The following is an 18,943-nucleotide window of genomic DNA, read 5'->3' on the forward strand; positions in this document are numbered from 1 at the left end:
AAGTATTAGTTTATTCCATACTAAAGCCCTACCAACATAACTAAGGAACATGCACAAGCTCCTATTCCTAGATCCCTCCCTGCACTATTTCTTCCCACATATCGAACGTGTGACTAATGTTTTCAATGATTCCATCACTTTCGTTCTTAACCTTATCCACGTTCCGAAAAAGCACCCATAGCAGGATGGTTGCCCCACCTAAAAGTACGGACAAGATAGCATACATCGTGACCAAGTGAGGATCCATGGTCAGCGGCGTAAATGCAAGGGCTAAGCACGATCCAAACCCGGCCATGGCGAGCCAAATGGATTGGACTAGCGTCTTCATCCTCTTAGGGGCATGGTTATAGGCATATTCGGTACCCGTGGTCAAGCACAAAACTTCTGCCACCGCGCCTCCGAAGTAGATTGGGATTTGAAGAAAGACCGAAATCTGGTTAGGCACGGTACGATTAAGAGCAGCCGAGCACGCTAGCGGCGTGTCATAGCACGGCCCTGCCTGATATACAAGCTTTTGAACTATGGTTGCGTAGACCATAGAAAGGGTCAGAACAGCGAATCCAACTGACATACGTGCAATCGGACTAAACGAAATCTGTTTCTTTGTAAGGAAAGGATATAATCCTTTCTGGATCATGGGCGCGACGACGATACCGGAAATGGCCCCGGCAATTTTTATCATGTCATTTGGGATGCCGTATGTGACCATTTGCCCAGCCTGAGAGATCAAATTGTTGAATGTCTGATTGTAGCAGAGCCAGTGAATAGGGAAAAGGAGCCTGCCACACTAACATTAGATGATGAAGCAGAATATTTGGAAAGATCCATACGTACAATACTCGGCAGGTTAGAAGGCTTCGCTTAATATCCTCGATAAAAGAGTCAGTCCATGTGACTTGACGACCATGTTGGAGCTGGACGTCCGGTTTTGCAGCATCCATTTGGAAGCCTCCGGCTATGCCATAGCGCAAGGCGGACACCACATCAGGCATGATGTTACCTGTTGGGGATTCCCGAACTGGAAAGACGTCAGTCAACCATTATAATGTACTAGCTAATGAAACTGACCAAAGTAATTGCGACCGAGAAGAATCGGGATCAAGGCTAGCCACATGCAACAGCAAGGAATTAAGTATGCGACCCAAAAACCAACATATTTCTCTAGCAATGGCGTGGAATCGGCAAAGAAACCCACTACATTCACGGCCTAGGTATATATCCTGTTAAACTCCTTTCATTCAAAAAAATGAGTATATTCCACGAACCAGTAAAATGCATTATAGATATACGTAATAGTCAACTCTTGACTGGTAACAACCTTCTCACCCGTCTTCTTAGTGTAGATCCGAGGCTCGGTTTGCTCGTACTGGTCGGCTATAAGAGATTAATGCAACGTTCCCACAAAGTCCGGATGTTCCTACTCACCAATAAACGGGACCACGGTAGTTTTGAATGCCCCTGATCCCACAGCCAGCAGTATACATGCGGGGATTACGCCACCGAGAGCAGCTCCCCCGTGAATAGCAGCAGGCAGTGAAGTCGCGAATAGAATTGTTGCCCCGATACATTCAATGCTAGCACATTGTTAACTTAAATTCTTGGCTAAAATAAACTGCATGAAGGGAGGAATGAAGGGGACTAAGATAGGAATTCCACTATACATAGCAGCATAGAGCATGGTTTTGTAACGACCAAGCCAGCTATCAGCAACAACAGCAGCAGGAACAGGGGTAATGTAAGACCCGATAATGAGCGCATTCACGATATTAGATGCGGATGCCTGTCCTAGACCGAGAGCCCTGGGACTTCGCCTCCGGGAGCGTTTTGAAGGTAGTTCTCTGTAAAAATAGTCAGCAAATTATACGTCTTACACTATATATTAGATGAATCACTCACGCAAAGGGGCAGTCGCCCCATACCATACAAACCGTTCAAGGATACCGGCGAGGCAGGCCACCCAAAGCTTGGTGGGAATTCTGTCGACGACGTTGAGGAGATTGCGTACTTCGTCTTCAGTCATCGGATAGTCGGTGACCGAAGATGGCTGGTCATTCTTCTCACTAAGGGCTTCAGAACGCTTTTCTGCCTCTTTAAACGGAGCAATAAAGCTTGCATCAGTAACAATGCTCACGTCAGTATGAGGAGCCATCACCAACCGTTGTTGTAAATTAGGCTCTACGGTGATCTCCGTAGAGCAGCGAACGTCGAACACGTGACCCGACATTTTTACCCCTTTTTCGAGAGAATACGTTGATCAAGGGTAGAGGGTTTCGACGATATCTTGTTTCGTTTGCCAGAGGTTGATACAGAGGAGTGTGACTATAGAAAGAAGGTTTAGAATCGTTGCACGACACTGTAAGCGCAAACAGAAGAGCAATGGATAAAACATGTTAGATATTCGGGGACCCAGGGATATATATATTCGGTACCCCACCGGTAAAGGATTGAAGCGTAATCTTGGCCTATCATAATCCATGTTATAGTTCGAAAGAGAAGATACGACGAAATTGTGAAGAAAAAAGAGACTAACTACATGAAGCAATCGTGCTTTACATAATTGTCCTCAAGAATATTGACAATGGTATAATCCTACCTCAGATTTCACCTTCAAATTTGCTTTCTAAATAGCCCTTTACCGGCACCTTCCCATTCATATCAATACAGGAGGGGACATTCTGTTTGATCTAAAGAGTATATGGGAATTTATGAACGTCAGCTTTAGTGTGTAGATCTTTTAAATTCTATTCAACTTATGAAACTTCCATGACAATTCCCAGTGTAGGTTTTAACAGCAAACATCAAGTAGGTATGTATCGTCTACAAGTCTAACATGCAGATTATTTCGCTATCATAACATATCGTACATAGATATCGCTAATGCATCTCCCTCTTTCCCACCCCCTTTTCCAAACACAAGACGCTTTAACATTTATCATTTTTAGCATATGAGTCCCAGTGTTCCGATCGAGCGCATTCCAAGCAAGGGATCAATTTTGTCGAGACAGAATGGCCGTCGTAGTAGGTTGATATGATCGTAACGGAGCATGCCGGGGCTGGATCCGAGGTACCCATGAGATATTACTCCTGCAATGTCGGGGCTGGGCGTGTGAAGGTAGTGCTTGGAAGCGGAACCTCGCCAGCCCGCCACGCGAATTCCGTCTTGTTCGGGGCGATCCTGTTATCGGCAACTTCCCATCTCTCGAGACTATAGAAAGCGTTCGCGCGTTCATGGATGTCTGCGATGCATAGTATAACTGAATGGTCGGGTGCCCAACTCAGAGTAAGTGTGTGAAGGGGATCCGGCTGACAGATCTGGTCGACGAAGAGAGTCGTCGAGCTGGGAGTTCCTCTCATATTGAGGTAACACTGAACTGTCTCTCCTGATCCGTGTTTGTGCGTGAAGAAGCTATACTGACAGGTTTTAAGGTCGCATGTAATAGTGCTGTTATAGAGCGTCCAAGTGTCCAAAGGCTGGACATCCTGCCCAAGAACGGCGACAGCGAAAGCTAGGATGGAGAAGCGCATCTTGATTATAGCAAATTTACTTGATCAAAGCACGTAAAATGATCGAATAAGTGCCTTGAAAAGTCGACCTACTGTTATATTTATATTCTAGAAAGCTTAGAGCTTCTTGATAAACATAAGCAACATTTCTCCGTAAGGCGAGGGGCCTTTTTGAGGAAAGTCTATTACTGAACTTTTTCAACTTATCTGAGTTTAAAGATACCTCCTAATTACCTCACATAGCTTAGGTAGCTAATATGCGCGAAGGTGCCTCTAATAGGGGTGGTTTGCTTTAGCCGTTAAAATAGGTAGTAAATTAGATTCAGCAGAAACTTGGGGCGTCTAAGTTCTGTAAGTTAGACGGGTTGTTCTTTAGTGGCGTCCTAAATACAAATCTAGAAAGTCTTGTCCTGCGAACGGTCGTATCTGAAACCTACAGAGCTATAGTGGATGATTGCATATGTGGTCGAATGTCACTATAGTCTATTAGTGATATCGGAAATAGTTTTTATCTTCAGCAGTAACCATTGCTTATAATAGAAAATAACATTAAAAATAACATTATTAATTAACTACCAATACTTAGGTAGCTCATAATGTAGATTTAGAAACCATTCTCTAAGTCTATCGACCAAAGACTAGTAAGATAATCGTCAATAAAATTGATCAGAATATGATTGAAGGTCAAGACAGAATCTTTATGAAATGCAAGAGTTGTTCTAGCCAATTAGACTCAACGGTTCTTTTCTAGCTCTTCCCAACTTCTATGTAATAACTTAATCCGTACAAGAGCGGGACACTATGCCGCTAGCCGCATCACGTGCTTCTACGTACTAGTGAAGTGGGGCGTATGAGGCTAGATTGAAGCTTACATAAGGTATTGAACTAAGTATTTTTTCTCGCTCAAACTTGACACGGAACAAAAAATCTTCTTTCTTTCACCTTCTATTCCTGTCATTCCTCTTCCGACCGAGGTAGATTTCCAATTGGCCAACCATGCAAACGGCAGCGCTGTCTGCCTCCCCGTGTGCCGTGCCACCATCTTCGTCATTGCCACCTTGAGGCTCTTGTAGTCGTGTTGAAAGCATACGTGTCTTTGCTGCTTTCTATTTCTTCACTGCAATAGGAACTGCAAAACACCTCTATTCCTACCAACATCTCGTAAAAAATTTCATACCTGAAGCAGTTGACTGAATACCTATCCTTAAAATACCGCAATCATGGCGGACATGGTTAGTGTCTACATGAGCACCCCTCCGATCGCCAGGTTAGTCGCATTCTCGCTTCTGCTTCGATAACTTCACAAACCTAACAGTATCTTAATAGGACGATCGCGACGGCGGTGTTCCTCTGTTCTGTAGGAGTCTACACAGGCATGCTAAATGCCGAGCCCTTCATCTTCCACTATTCGCGGCTCATCCAATTCCCACCCGCTTTATATCTAATCGTAACGAGTTTCCTTTTGACAGGACCTGGGATGGCTGTGTTGTTTGATACCTACTTCGTTTTCACATATCTGAGCCAGCTCGAGACGGGTAACTCAAAGTTCTCGAAGAAGGAGGACTTGATATGGTACCTCTTCTTCATCGCTAGCATTATACTGGTAGGTCATATCTCCTTACCGTCCGTAACCCATCACCTGTTTAAGAGATGGATCGTCTCTTTCACCAAAAACTTTATATATCTACCCTACACCCTAAAACACCTCACATATCTGCCCGCATAGTGGATTTCCTCTACAGCTATGACGGTTCCTGGAGATGAGGAAGATCACCCCTGCACTGTGGCTGGCCCGTCATTCGCATACCTCATTTAGGGTCAGTCCGGAGTGTGGGCATGGTGGGATGTCTAATTGGATGACTCGAGCAATGTCTTCGGACGCGTTTGCTCGGGTGGTTTGTAGCGCCCTACATACTTAGCCCTAGTTCCTATAATCTTGACATTGCTTCGAGATAGGAGCAGTTTGCTAACTAGCGCATTAGCCTTTGAATGCTCTCTTCACAGGTGGCTTCGTGTTACTACAAGCGCTGCTTATCGCATTGTGCTACACGGCGACACAGGATCAGCGAGGGATGAACGCACACTTCTACGTTATCACTATTCCCGCGCAACTTATGCCTTATTGCCTTCTGGTCGTACAGCTTCTTTTCCCGAACGGCTGGGAGAATTTGAAGATTGGATTGACCGGCCTAGTCGCCGCTCATCTCCACGACTTTCTCACTCGGATATACCCCGAGTTTGGACATGGTCCAAATCTAATTCCCACGCCGCGGTTCCTTTCATGGATCATGAGCACGCCTCGTGTCCAGAATGCTGTTTACGGGCAGTCGGTTTCCCCCTCTACCGGTGGAGGAAGGACTGGTCCTCTGCCAGATTCGTGGCGGAGTCAGGGACCTGGACGACGTCTGGGTTAGATGCTACGGATTTAGATAGACCAATAGTAGTTTGTCCATAGGGATGAGTCAATACAAAGTACCTAATAACCTAATTACCGTCTTATTACCGGGCTTTTGTTTCCTTTCTTTTGTCTTGTAATATATGACTAGGAGGTAGTCTATATACAATATTCCACGCTATCTGAGGTCCGATTACCAACGCGATGGACAGCTTGTTACGTCTAGTAACTGTAAGATAGCTTCTGTATGCGCCATACAATTAAGTGCATCGTCTCCCGTTCGTTTCCCATTCAATGCTATGCCATTCCAGTTTTCTAATACCTCGTCCCAAGCGAAGCATCCAGAACGCCATCCCTAATATTACCAAAAGTCCCTTGGGTATCTATGCAGATGTATACACCCATACATAAATCGTACACAATACGGGTTTAACCGTAGAAAGAGCTATTCCCTGTCCTTACGTTCAGATTCTCCCCTAGCCGCGGTGGCGGTGCGACTTGCTGCTCAAGGATATCCGTGGAGGACGTAATATACAGTCCACGATCCTGAAACCGCCGCTCGTGTATTGTCAGCGGCTTCGATATCTGCGCATCGCCGCCAGGCTGCTTCTCTTGTGTGTCGGCCGGCGTCGCGCCCTGTAAAGATATCACCGGCGGAGAGTACTTCTTTGGTACCCTAATATGTGGTACCGTGGGCATAGACAGCGACGGAACCTTATTGTGGCGAGCTGGGGGAGGGGGGAGTGGGACTTGAGCTACGGGTTGGGGGTTCTTTAAGAGCCTCGTCGTTGCAGAATCCGCTGGAGAGGGTGATCGGTTCGAGGTTCGAGATGGGGGGTGCGATGGCGGTGGTGGTGGTGGTGGTGGGAGATGTATCGAAACAACGTCTTCGACCGCGTTCAGATATTGCTGCATGACGTACGAGTCTGGTGCGCGATACTTCACAGCTGCTGGAGGCGCGGGGGAAGCCGTTCTAGAAGGACCTCGACTCGTATTTCCGGGAATGTAGGCAGGGTGAGTAGGAAGTTGTCGTGGATCTAAGTTGTAGTTTGTCCGCCGCGCCGCCATCTCCTTTTCCAGGTCGTAGTAATTAGCGTTGTTTGTGTATGCCCTCTGAGCCTTGAGCTCGTAGTCGCTTATCATTGATACAGAGGGCTTGCTATCATAGGATGCAAAGGCTCCTTTGCTCGGTGCTGAGATAGAGCCACTTCCTCCCCGAGGATCGTAATCCGAACCCATGGCATCGCGCTCCCGGGCCTTCTTTTCGCGGCGATGGTGAACTACGAAAAGTCCCAGGCTACCAAGAAATAGTAGCGCCCCTCCAACAGCGATGCCCACTATGGCACCAGTGGTCATCGATGTCGGATTTGAGTCATCAGTCTTCGACGTATCAGTGCCATTACCACTGTCATCAGTAGGCGGCGCGGTGATTTTTATTGGAATATCAGAGAACAGTGTTCCCGAGAAACCAATTAAGCTACCCGGCGCAGGAGTCTGTTCGCAACCAGCTTGTAGAGCAATGAGAACTATTATCCGTTAGTCAGTCTCGTTTACCTAACAACCGGATATTGATATAGATCATACAGTTAGCTAAGTAAGCTTGGTTATCGCTTGCTTGAAAGCATTGGTAGCACGCCTCAACAGATTCGCTCTTGAAAGCGCCATTTCCCGCTGTGCAATATCCGAATTCTGACGCATTGTTCGGGTTTGATATGCCATATTGGAGCGACTGGGCCAGAGGGGCACACCCATAATCAATATCGCACGGGGACGAGATGGCCTTTGGGGCATTTGGAGAGCCAAAAACGCATACATCGACGGCATATCTCAAGTTGTCTTTTAAGGCCCATGTCAGTCATTACGGTCATATATGGAATATCATAACTTAGGTTGCAATCTCACATAGGAACCAAGAGACATCACTCTCAGAGCCGCTAACAGCATTGCTATCTTTTAGACAGCTGAGACAGTTTTCGAATTTGATACCAGTTGACGAAGAACCATAATCGCTATCGAGACAAGTGATATCTGACGAGTTCGTTGACGATGCTGCCGGGTTTTGTGTATTGCCATCCTGGTGGTCTAAGCACACTGCAGCACACGGTGACCCTGGCGTAACTTGGAGAGAGTTGACAAAACCGAATAGCAGAAGTAGTACACCAATATTCAGGACTGAAGAGACCATTTTGACGGATATGACGGTCTGTGGTTGAAGAAATCTAGGGCAGGCGGAGTGATAGGGATGTTATGAGGACGGGGTTCCTATAGGGTTGAAGAACGCATGGCAAACCTCCGAGTACCACGATCCACGATCCACGATCCACGATCTACTTCTGTAGACAAGATCCTCTCCGAAGTTCAACAGTAACAGGCTCTGCCAGTGGATAACAATATCCGTAAAGAGTATGAGGCTCAAAGCCCGCCGTGTTGGAGGGTCTCCATCTCATATATGACCGTCTACCTCAGCCCACCCCGCATCCCACCGCAAGGCAAGCGGCTGCGCGGAGATGACGGAGGTCGAACATCCTGTTCGCTCGCAGGCAATTTTACACTTGTGCTAAGTAAAGAGTGCGTCTAAGAGCTTGCCTATGTCCGTTTGTGGAGAATGTTTCTGATAATAGTACTGGATTTTCTTTGGCCAGAAAAAACGGCCACAGACGATCCAATGGGACGGCAACAATACCCTAGCCAACGGGACTGGGCAAGTGAAGACGAAAGCTTGAGAGCGGCCAATATGCCGGCCAAGGAGTCCGCTTTGGCAGGTCTTCGCAAGCCTCTGAGCAATGACAAGGTCCGGGGATGGGCAGGCGACAAGACATGTAGCCAATAACAACAGAGCGGGAAGAGGTAGAAGCGCGAAATGTAAGCCAAGTCGATTCGTTGGTATTGATTGGCCAACTGCGTACGGGGGGAGGTTGGGGCTAGCCCAAGAAGAGACAAGGGTATGAAGAATGATAGGCTATCATGTAACGATGCCAGACAGATCCAGCAGGTTTGGTAAACGCCGGCCAGAGAAGCGGCCGGCCGGGGTCCTCAGCTTTAATGAACTTGATGACCCCTCGTAGGACTCGTTTAAGACATTCTATAAACGCTCATGAGCACGAGCCCGCGAAATAGCGGATAGAACGAGCAGAACGGGAAACTCAAGTTAGATTACCACTTGGGGTCATGGCTCCGCTAGATTCATGAGCTATAGCTATATTCTTCAAACCTAGGTAATAATTGAAATTACCTAGATAACCTACCTAAGGTAGGTAGATAGGACAGAAACTGAGAAATTCGAGAAGATGAGAGCCTTGATGCAAATATGGCAAGGCTTGCCCGACCTCGCTGCCTCAACGCGTTTAATCAGCTCATTTATTTTGTTGGTGTAAGATTTAGTGTAAATGTAGGACAACCACGAATAGAATCTAAACGCGTATGTACTACATATGCACGTAAAGTGATAGCGGCTGCATTGCAGATGCAAGAACTGCAGGTGCATTCTGACCCGACCTTGCCTCTTTTAAGATGCGCCGAAGCTCCACTCATTTTCGGCACGGGATCCAGTTTTTCCGGAATATCTAATCTCATGTCCGGGCACTACGCGACTTTAAGAACCATTTTTACATCTTCAAATTGACGGGATTGGATACCTATCCATCATTAAAACCAGGATGACGTTTTCTCCCTGCAAAGGATGATCATTGCCTTATAAGAACCGTTGCTCAACGGAGCGAATGTTGAAACACAAAATATATATCATCGGAGTCGATCGCTACCTTTTCATGCTACGTTAGCAAGTAAATATCGTGGCTCTCTATTTAACACCGTCCTTGTTTGTCAACACTTATCCGAGTACATAGTAGGGATCATCGTGTGCATACAGATTCTGTTAGACATTAATATCCCGATACCCTGCTGCCGGGTGAATAGTGCCTGTTCCCTTACTTCGGCGCTTAAACTTGAAGCTACGCAGAAGATTGCGCGCGGGAACTAGCCCAAAAAGACGGCCTAATCGCGCTTAAGTAATATGAAGGGGTTAGCTTCTCGCGCGAATGATATCGATACATCCCTGCTGTCTTTACCGTCTGTCGGGTTACCTACCCAAACGCCACTGGACCCGAGGAGTCGCATAGGTTGGTCGTACATGATAGATTACCGGACGTAAATTTACGATCGTAACTATCTAAATTCCAGAATATCCTCAGATATAAAGAAGGGACTGCCGCTATCCATCCATGCTTTGCAGAGTTTCATATTAAATATTAAAAGATTAGGAGTCGTTTATTCACCTCACATGTCATCTCTTCTGATACCTTGGAACGAAATTCTTCCATTACATCTCTTTAGCGTCTTCTATTGTGCCGCACGGCTACTGAGGAGTACGACTAGCTGCTCTACTAAACAGAAATATCTATGTGAAATTCCCACACGGCCAAATAGATAGAGTAGGAGGATATTTATCTACCTAATCCACGCTAATTCATATCTACGGCGTTCCAACCTGCGCGGTTAGCCGTCAAATACAAAACTACTCGATCGATGTGCGTAATATCTTTGAACCCCCTCGTCTGCATATGAAGATGTAGGAAGGCAACCCTTGTGGTGCCACGTTAATGTAGATTCGAAGTGGTCAATCCATTTTGTGAACTCTAAGAGCGGAATGGGCTTACGCTACTGCACTATCGTATGGAGTTGGCTAGCTCAGGCTTTCTATGTCCCGGCCTTGCCTTTTACGATGACCTGCAGAATGTAGGCTGTTGACTCGTGGATACTATCCTCACTTGATATTATATTCAAATAGATGATACGATCATAAAGCCAGTAGCTCAAGAATATTGTTAAAGGTTGAATATAAGAATGGTTTGGCTGAGGCCGTTTGCCAAGATAATACACAGAGCTCTATCCCCGGGGGCTAGACCTGAAATACACGATAGTAGGCAAGAGTTATGTGGAATTAAACGCAAAGAAATTAGCATGTTTACTATCTGTCAATCTTTATATCTCGACGTCCCCACCAACCCTCCTAATTTCTCATCCGTTAGTCGAAGCCATCCAGCAGGATTTCATTGAGCTCAACCACAATTGCACGGCAGCACCTGACTTGGCCCAGCTGTACCTAATGCCTCGTGCGAGTTAATATCGTTATATCCAAAGAACGCATTGCTATCCCTGCTCGGGCTGTTCACGACATCAGCTATCAGCCAAATAATTCCTCCGAATAGTCAAGACGTAGGTTGACTTACGGGACGAGTGTCATCACACCTGCATCTTGGGCAGGTAGATATCCCCAATGGACTGTCCAGTCGTTATCAATACATTTGGCATTTGAGAATCCCCACGTCTTAGGATCCACGTCTTCGGGGGCTTGTAACCTGAGCTGGCAAACCACTCCGTCAGGGGAACCGTCCAGGATGAGCATGTCTATGAGAATACGATGTTCTGATGGTATTATAGCTGGACATGATATCAGCATCCTATTAGCTAAAGTGCAGTATAGAATCGTAACCAACCCCGATACATATTCTTAACAGTCCACGTGGTACCGTTCTCTCGCGCTAATAGGGGTCTCTCGAGAAGGCTTCGAGCACGAGGTGATCCGGAGGTCTTTGGTGGGTAAGCAGCAATGATTTGCTCGGGAATATGCGCGCCTTTGTTCAACGCCTTGTCATCGAACCCGAAGTATGCCTCGACATTCTCCTCCAAATCAAGTAGAACCATGACTATGAACCCCTCCGGGGCATGTCCGCCGTTAATGCTATACCTCTCTGTTCCATTGCAGGCTACACCAGAGAAAGTAGCGGTGTCGCAATCATGTCCATTATCCGCATTCACTGTGAACTGGCAGAGTGTAGGAGCGCCGTTCGATGGTGCTTCGGACTGAGAAAGCAGGAACTTCCAGTCGCAAGTTTCGTTACCAGCAGAGCGAGTTCGGACGGCGTTGGAAAGGGTCCAGTTACCAACCGGCTGCGGATGCTTCTGTCCGTGGGTTAGAAGCACGAAGAGTTGGCAAAGTAATGGAATTACAAATGTCCGCATTTTGAGATAGGATATCGACGGTATCAGAGATTTACCTTAGAAAGAAAAGTAAAATGGTTAATTCAGGATGAACTGTCCATATTCTTAGTTACTATCGTTGAGATCTATGCCTACGTAGGTATTTATACAGCTTCCTTAGATGACGCTATATTGTCCTCCTCGAGACGGGACTCTACGTAAAATGAGACATCCCACAGATCTGACTACCAATGCAGACACCCGCAATCCTAGACCATAATCGCGTCGGGATAATAGACAGGCAGTTTGACGATCGCAATTACTTTTCCCTTCCTCTTTCTCGCAAAGCCAACTTCCACGTAAACATCCTCTAGCCTTCCGGCGTGATAGTAGGATAACTCCGTACGATCAATCACCATTGGCCACTTTAGAACCGTAGATGGTAGCCTGGGAAAGCCACGCGTCTGGTCGCATCGGTCACGATCAATGTAAGGCGTCCAGTTAGAAAGGCTAGGAATAAAGCAGAAACATGGTTTCAACTTCTAACGAACTAATCAGTACGAAACGTCATAGCCATTCTGTATATCAGTTTGATTGTTATTAGTTGACTGGTCGTGCCATGTAAGCTGGGAGGCCTGCACCATACAAATGGAGCCAATATCATATTATCGTGTGACAGATATCCGTGTAGTAGCTTTTAGTTACATGGATAACGATGTAATAACACTAGGATTACGACTACAAGCTCCTTGACTCGAATACTTACAGTTTCACAGCAGATTCGGACGCTGTTTACCTACATGCTCCGGGAAATTTGTTTGCCGTTGCACCAAAAGAGCAAAGCTTCTGTTAGGTAACCGTCTTGCTTTGCAACATGTCTGGGGCAAGCACCGGATACCTATGCGCTCTACTATTCCTAGAGCTTTCCGTATAGGAGAATCCCGACAAAATGGCCAATGTTAAATGTGAAGGGACTTTTGTATCGTGTCTAAAGTAGTCGTAAGCTCAACTATATTCAAAACACGAACCGCGAAACACCAAGATGCATATGACGCTTAAATTAATCTATTTTGTTAGGGTTTCCCTTGAAATGTGAGGACATTGCTAACTTTTCACTTTACACAGCCAAAGCCCGGCAATCGGCCCTCAATGAGACTTGCCATTGCTATGTCTACGTAAGTATCTACATGTCCTGGTATAACTTGAATTCAGAGCCTAAATCGAAAGAATGTCCGTCTTTAACCAAACCAACTCCTCGCTTAATATAGTGACACATTTTCCAGGTGCATCAAATCATTCCTAAGCTCATTATACGTTAAAGTGCCACTACTACCAAACAGCACTCTTTGGCCTAACTTTATCTATCGCCTCTTGTCCGATGTGCTTCGCGATCTTCAGAGGCTGGGCGAAAGGAGCGGACCGAGGCGTATTAGGTGTAGCATGATTCTCATCCATCCTAAAAACCATGGCTTTTGGTGTCTTTGGATCAAACAAGAACCAAGGTGCGGCAAGCGAACTTTCTGCGCCGGCAAGAGTCTCGGTAGAAGATGCGTAAAAGTTTGAGTGTACCTCAAGTTCGTCGAGAGGCTGAATTGAGGTTTCAGTTGCACTTTTAATCTTCAATGATCCACCCGACTCAGGAGTAACTCGTGACGAATCAAACCTCTCTCCATTAGAATCTTTGGAGTACAGGTTGGATTCTCGTCCTGGAGTGCCAATATGGTTATGTCTGTCCCCATGAATTGCGCAGCTTGGTGAGCGTCGCACAATGATCTCTTCCACAATCTCATCATCATCCCCACTGTCCATGTGCCCTTGAACAGACCACTCGGGCGAGCCACCTCTCCTGCTAGTATCTGCATGGTCGGAGGCTCCAGTGAAGCCCTTCGGTACTCGCTGCCGCCCACGGCTGATGGCGCGGGGTTGCCAAGAATTTCCTACAGCCCCTTGAACTGATGGACCTTGGGTCTTGTAACTGTTACTGCGCGACCGGGGGGCCTGAGATGTAGGGCGATATGTCGATTCGACGTTGCTCATGCGGGTGTCTGAACGGAATATGGCAGAAGGTCCTCTAGCCGCTGAGCTATTAAGTACGCTAGGGCTCGCGCCGATTAGGACTGAAGCGTCTGCGACATCGAAGTATTGTTGTTCTATAGGGTCGTCCGCGAGAATAGGGTTAGTAGGCCGACTTCGACTTGCATTTCGCGATTTCGGCGAAGAGGGGCGATCTGGATAAGGCGAAGATGTATCGGCTCTCTGCCCAAGAGAAGACTCCGGGCGTGGACTTGTGGTTTCAAGGCGTTGAGCAAGTGCGTTAGAATCGGGCCTCTGGCCAAACGCTGAGTTAGAGCGTTCAAGTTTTCTCGACCGGCTGGTAATACGCGACTTAGGTGGTGAGGGCTTTCTGCCTTCCATGTCTACTTCTGCGGCTCTGGACTTATTTTCAGTAATCGGTTTTGGGGACATTGATGAGTGTTCTAATAAAGGTGACCCATCGCGTAGTTCCATCGAATTCCACAGGCGCGAGTCAGAAGGAGTCCAAAAGGACCTAGCTGGAAATTGCGGACTCAAATCGTCAAAAGCTGTGGTCGGAGTTGAGATTGCATTCTGCTGTTCCATTGGAACATAACTTTGTCCCGAATCAGGATGGGGTGTGGGAATATGCGGGCGCCTATGAGCATCCTTCGGGATAGAAAGCTTAGGCCGGACGGCCAAGGGCGTCGGACTTGGTGCTGTCGGAGTCGGAATCGAATCATTTGCTAACTTAGGAGGTGGGATCTGTATCCGAGGGGATGCTGTCTTGACTTTCTTAGACGATAATCGATGGGAGGCCAAGCCCTTAGAATCAAGGGTCTCCTTAGAAGCTCGAGTGAGACTTGAACCTTTTGACTTCTTTGATGTACTCGAACGGCCTGAACCGATTGAACCTTGCATGGATTTCGTACTTCTATCACTTCCAGCTCTGGGACCACGGCCCAAGGGTACGTAATCATAGTCTTTGGTGGCTCCACTAGGTGATATCGATTCATAGTTAGCGAGCGTAGACTCACTCAATGGTGAAATAGGCTGAGCGGACGTCTTAGACATCCTGGCCGAGTCGGTGCTTTTCGGTGTCTGGGTCGTTGGAGTGTTAGTAGAACCATTTCCTCCCGTTGATCTAGGCTGTTCCGACCTCCTCGAAGTATCCTCCTTGTCAGGTCTAGCCGATGTATTGGACGAACCGCCTTTTGACTCGTCATCGGTCGAAGTAACCGCTGATGCATTGTCATCAGGCCGATACACCAATTTAGCATAAGGGGCAGCATCTGTATCAACAATCAGAAGCTCCTTCTCTCCCCTACCAAGGATCCCATAAACATTAACCTCGCCATCTTTTATCCCAATCACAGCGCTGGTCCCGGCATAAACCGCGTCATCCTCGATACCACAGCGATTTGCAAAAACTACGATGATTTCCTCCTCGCTTTCTGCTCTGATGAGCGGCTCTAATCTGGATACCCAATAGGTTAATGTGTCCAAATCCGGATCATTGGGCATGCGCGAGAACATTCGACCATCCTCCCTTGTGAGCCAGGCCATCGTAAGGATGACGAGATTTGATCCCATCTCTAGGACATGAAATGCGAATTCGAAAGCGTGGAAGGGAGCCTCGAACTTATATGGACTAAAGGAAAAGTCAGTAGGGTTAACTACATGTTCAGTCATATCGCTCACTTAATATCCATGCCTAGACAAATTGTTAGCAAGAAGAGTAACAAGATTCATAGTGAAGGCTATACACACAAATGCCTAGAGAGGTGTTTCTGTTCCCAAGACCCGGGATAGATCCTTGCCAGAACCCTTCGCCGCCTTCCAGAGCCCATGTCTCGTCCGTATAATACAAGAAACTCTTTCTATAATTGCCGATTGTTTCTCCCTCGCCGTTGACGACGATGGCCGAGTTGTAGTACTCGGGTCCGGTGGGCCATTTTGCTTTTACATCGCAACTCTCTGGGTATCCGACTATCGTAACGCAATTGTATTTGAGTGCAACCGTTCTCGCCCAGAGCGCAGTTACGCCAGAGCCTTGAGGCTCGAGGAAAGGGCTGATTTGTTGAAGCGACTTGAAGTTATAGCCTTGATGGAGTCAGCGTTATGATTTGAATACACTCAAACGCACTTTAGGTACGGCTATACCTGAAAAAGCTAATTCGGGTAGACAAAGCAGGTCGAGGTTCTCGGGATTCGCTTTACTCAAGACTGCGTCGGCGCGGTTGAGGTTATTATTAACGTCCCCGAGCTTCGGGGCGAATTGCAGACACCCTATCCTCATTTTCCATCCACCGTCTCATAGAAACCGAAGACGCGGCCGTATTGTCGATTTCTAGGAATATGACGGAGAAGAAGAGGAGAAGAGGAGTGCTAAGGTTTAATTTTGTACCCAAGTAACTATATTAGGAAGAGGTCGGAATCGGTGGTTCTGGGTCCGATACGACTGTCGCTTAAGTAGAACGTGGAAGATAATTAAATCTAATGTTCTCGTCCGTCTTGCAGCGGCGTACAGATATCGTATCGCGCCCAACGATCGCACGACTCGAGATCCCACGAGCGAAAGCAGAAGTTCGGGATATGGTAAAAGGAATACCAGATTGAGTGATAAGGAAAGCGTAAGAGTGGAGAGGGCGATCGATGGGGATGTATAACACCATATTCACTAGCATATATTATGTAGGCTAAGGTGGGATGGGCAGGATGGGGTGTTAATTATAGCTGGGGTCAAGTTGTGATGCTACGTCTATTACCAACGAGGCCTACGAGATAGCACGTTTAAGACAAGGGGTGATCCTGAGGTACAGCTACAATAAACCGAATAAAAGGAGACTGGTTGAGAGTAGTATGCGTGTATCCGGACGAGGGTCTAATCGCGCAGCCAACAGTACTGCGAATATAAGCGCTTCATGGGTTATTGACTGACCTTCCTAGCCTCGCGGCCTTACTGAGCAGTTCCATCAAGCGAAATATTCAAGTTATGATTCATATATCGAGCTCACCAAGAATAGGTATAACTCACTCGAAAGATTTAAACGCAAAGCAAAACTAACCATCGTCAGTTCTGCTCCGACACTTGGATTCTTGCGCAACCTTACTTCGTTCGCGACTCGATTAGTACCTAACGGATGGTGTGGACTACGAAAACGACGGTAACCCATCGTATCCAGCTGGCGGGTGGCTCGGATGACCATGAATCACCCAATTGACTTGGGGCAATCATTATGAACCACCGGTGAAGCTTCGATGGTGGTGTAGTAGTAAAGAACTGGCTTCAAGGTGTGGCTGGGCGATAATTAATGATCCGCTGCAGAACATCTCTGGCTGTGGTGTAGCTGTGGTGTAACTCAAAACGTCGTGGGGCGGGAAAGGCCGCTGAAGAATCCCAGAGGCACGGATAGGCCAGTAGACTGCCAGGAAAGTCTCCAGAGCCCACCAATGGTCTGCCGATGAACCCCTGCTAACCTCGAAAGCGCTAAATACGCCACCGTGAGTGGGTGAGATAGCGAGAGTAGTGCTCCGCATGCGATCTTCCAGAGTGATGGGATCCAACGAGGGGCTTATGGGTCGATATTGCGTATGTAGACGCCAGAGAATACATGTTCTTCTCCACACGTGCCATTATCGAAGTATGGTGAGGATACCTACCTAACCTATATAGCGTTTGTTTCTTTATTAACCCGGTTCGAACTTCCGATAAGTCTTAGTTGGGGAAACACAAGATAGGTACCTACAGGTAGACAGCTGGAATGAAAAATATGAAAAAATAGTGGGATGAGCCCCTGCAGAAATGTGACGTACCTAGCTTAGTGCTGTTGATAGTGGCATAACCGAGATGATATTTCGAAGGAGCACAACGATCTAGGTATAGGAGATGAGAAGCCTTATTCAAAACATAACCCCCACAATGTCGAAGTTTTGATGATGAATGGAAGAGTGTAGCCGGTCAGTCCAGCGTTCCTAGGCGATGAACCAAGCTGGCGAGGGTCACCAAGAGCGTCAATATTAGACGCCTTGCTGAGTCCTTAGAGGACGTAATCTTCCACAGTATTTTGTAGACAGAGCATGAAGCGTCTCCAATGTCGCCGGATATCTTGACTTGGGTGTTCGTAAAATTGATGGGGAAGGGTGTATATCCCCTATTCGAAACAGCTTCACAGCGGTCGCCATGAGCCGAAGGACTATGCCATATATCAAGGAGCTGATATGGAACTCTTCAGACTAGACTCTTGGGCCTATGAAGTACATAAAACCCATTTCGGCTATTCTGTTTTAGACCTTAACATCTATAAACTATTAGCCCAGACTAGCATAGTCAGTTATCTAGGCGCAAGCAGAGACATAAAAGAAAAACTCGTTGGCGCTTCTAGCATAGAAGTGTTTCCCTCAATAACTCGAGCTTGAGCACCGAAGCTCGCAGTATGAGAAGCCACGGCCCACTAGCCTCGGCGCGACTCTCCTATCAGCCATAAGGTACCTTAGTGGAGGCGACTATGTTGTGTGTAACTTTGAGCATAGAGCTTCTATCAAGAGAAAAAGCCGAGTAGACCAAGTGCACATCTCACTTGAGAAGCAAAGGGGTAGACCCATCACTACCATCCCGTTCTCATGAGATACGAAAGAGGGATTGCTGGAATAATAAATTGGATAAGGCACCGACCATGATATATAAGAATCGTATAACGGACCACCCAAGGTCAATGCTGTCGGCCTGGAGTAGCAAAGCATCGCAGAGTTATTTCACGCTCAGTGATAACTAAATATCTCCACTACTAGCAAGTCTGTGTGTTTAAGGAGAGCTGACACTCCGTGTTAGTTCCGTATGATATTTATACATATAAGAGCGGAAGTCTCACGTTTTATGAAGTAGACGTTGCTATCAAAGGGCAATCAGTCCTGCCCCATGGAACTAACACTTCTTTGGTAGATACGCCCGGTAGACAGTAGATAGGTAGGTAACTACCATTTGATCGGCAAAAGCCAATGTTAACTATCCATGTCTTGTACTCCTTAGTAGTAACAGGCGCGCCGTTGATC

General features: G+C 46.9%; 6 protein-coding genes across 6 annotated transcripts; 1 reads left to right on the forward strand and 5 right to left on the reverse strand.

Annotated features, from left to right (window-relative positions):
• Positions 1-20: 20 nt before the first annotated feature.
• Positions 21-2,224, reverse strand: F4817DRAFT_358049 (uncharacterized protein; the record flags this gene model as incomplete). The annotated part of the gene is made up of 8 exons (XM_049305983.1): positions 21-40; positions 139-779; positions 835-1,018; positions 1,069-1,207; positions 1,262-1,374; positions 1,426-1,574; positions 1,662-1,785; positions 1,897-2,224. The coding sequence occupies 8 exons, from the start codon at positions 2,222-2,224 to the stop codon at positions 21-23; spliced, it is 1,698 nt and encodes a 565-aa protein (XP_049159977.1).
• An 854-nt stretch (positions 2,225-3,078) lies between these two features.
• Positions 3,079-3,703, reverse strand: F4817DRAFT_364409 (uncharacterized protein; the record flags this gene model as incomplete). The annotated part of the gene is made up of 1 exon (XM_049306750.1): positions 3,079-3,703. The coding sequence occupies exon 1, from the start codon at positions 3,523-3,525 to the stop codon at positions 3,079-3,081; it is 447 nt and encodes a 148-aa protein (XP_049159978.1). The 5' UTR covers positions 3,526-3,703.
• A 717-nt stretch (positions 3,704-4,420) lies between these two features.
• On the forward strand, positions 4,421-5,994 carry F4817DRAFT_334383 (Der1-like family-domain-containing protein). The gene is made up of 3 exons (XM_049302883.1): positions 4,421-4,771; positions 4,831-5,107; positions 5,487-5,994. The coding sequence occupies exons 1-3, from the start codon at positions 4,725-4,727 to the stop codon at positions 5,916-5,918; spliced, it is 756 nt and encodes a 251-aa protein (XP_049159979.1). The 5' UTR covers positions 4,421-4,724; the 3' UTR covers positions 5,919-5,994.
• Positions 5,995-6,123: 129 nt separating this feature from the next.
• Positions 6,124-8,294, reverse strand: F4817DRAFT_69104 (uncharacterized protein). The gene is made up of 3 exons (XM_049307775.1): positions 7,802-8,294; positions 7,484-7,735; positions 6,124-7,425 (listed from the first exon to the last, which is right to left on the reverse strand). Exons 1-3 carry the CDS (start codon positions 8,082-8,084, stop codon positions 6,329-6,331), a joined length of 1,632 nt encoding a protein of 543 aa, XP_049159980.1. The 5' UTR covers positions 8,085-8,294; the 3' UTR covers positions 6,124-6,328.
• A 2,495-nt stretch (positions 8,295-10,789) lies between these two features.
• Positions 10,790-12,012, reverse strand: F4817DRAFT_334387 (uncharacterized protein). Its single transcript, XM_049302884.1, has one exon. It carries the CDS (start codon positions 11,918-11,920, stop codon positions 11,366-11,368), a length of 555 nt encoding a protein of 184 aa, XP_049159981.1. The 5' UTR covers positions 11,921-12,012; the 3' UTR covers positions 10,790-11,365.
• Positions 12,013-13,207: 1,195 nt separating this feature from the next.
• On the reverse strand, positions 13,208-16,853 carry F4817DRAFT_364413 (carbon-nitrogen hydrolase; the record flags this gene model as incomplete). The annotated part of the gene is made up of 4 exons (XM_049306751.1): positions 16,055-16,853; positions 15,662-15,994; positions 15,593-15,605; positions 13,208-15,542 (listed from the first exon to the last, which is right to left on the reverse strand). Exons 1-4 carry the CDS (start codon positions 16,188-16,190, stop codon positions 13,208-13,210), a joined length of 2,817 nt encoding a protein of 938 aa, XP_049159982.1. The 5' UTR covers positions 16,191-16,853.
• Positions 16,854-18,943: the final 2,090 nt, after the last annotated feature.

This window comes from Daldinia loculata (assembly GCF_022478755.1).
Source record: "Daldinia loculata strain CBS 113971 unplaced genomic scaffold F4817scaffold_18, whole genome shotgun sequence".
NCBI lineage: Eukaryota > Fungi > Ascomycota > Sordariomycetes > Xylariales > Hypoxylaceae > Daldinia > Daldinia loculata.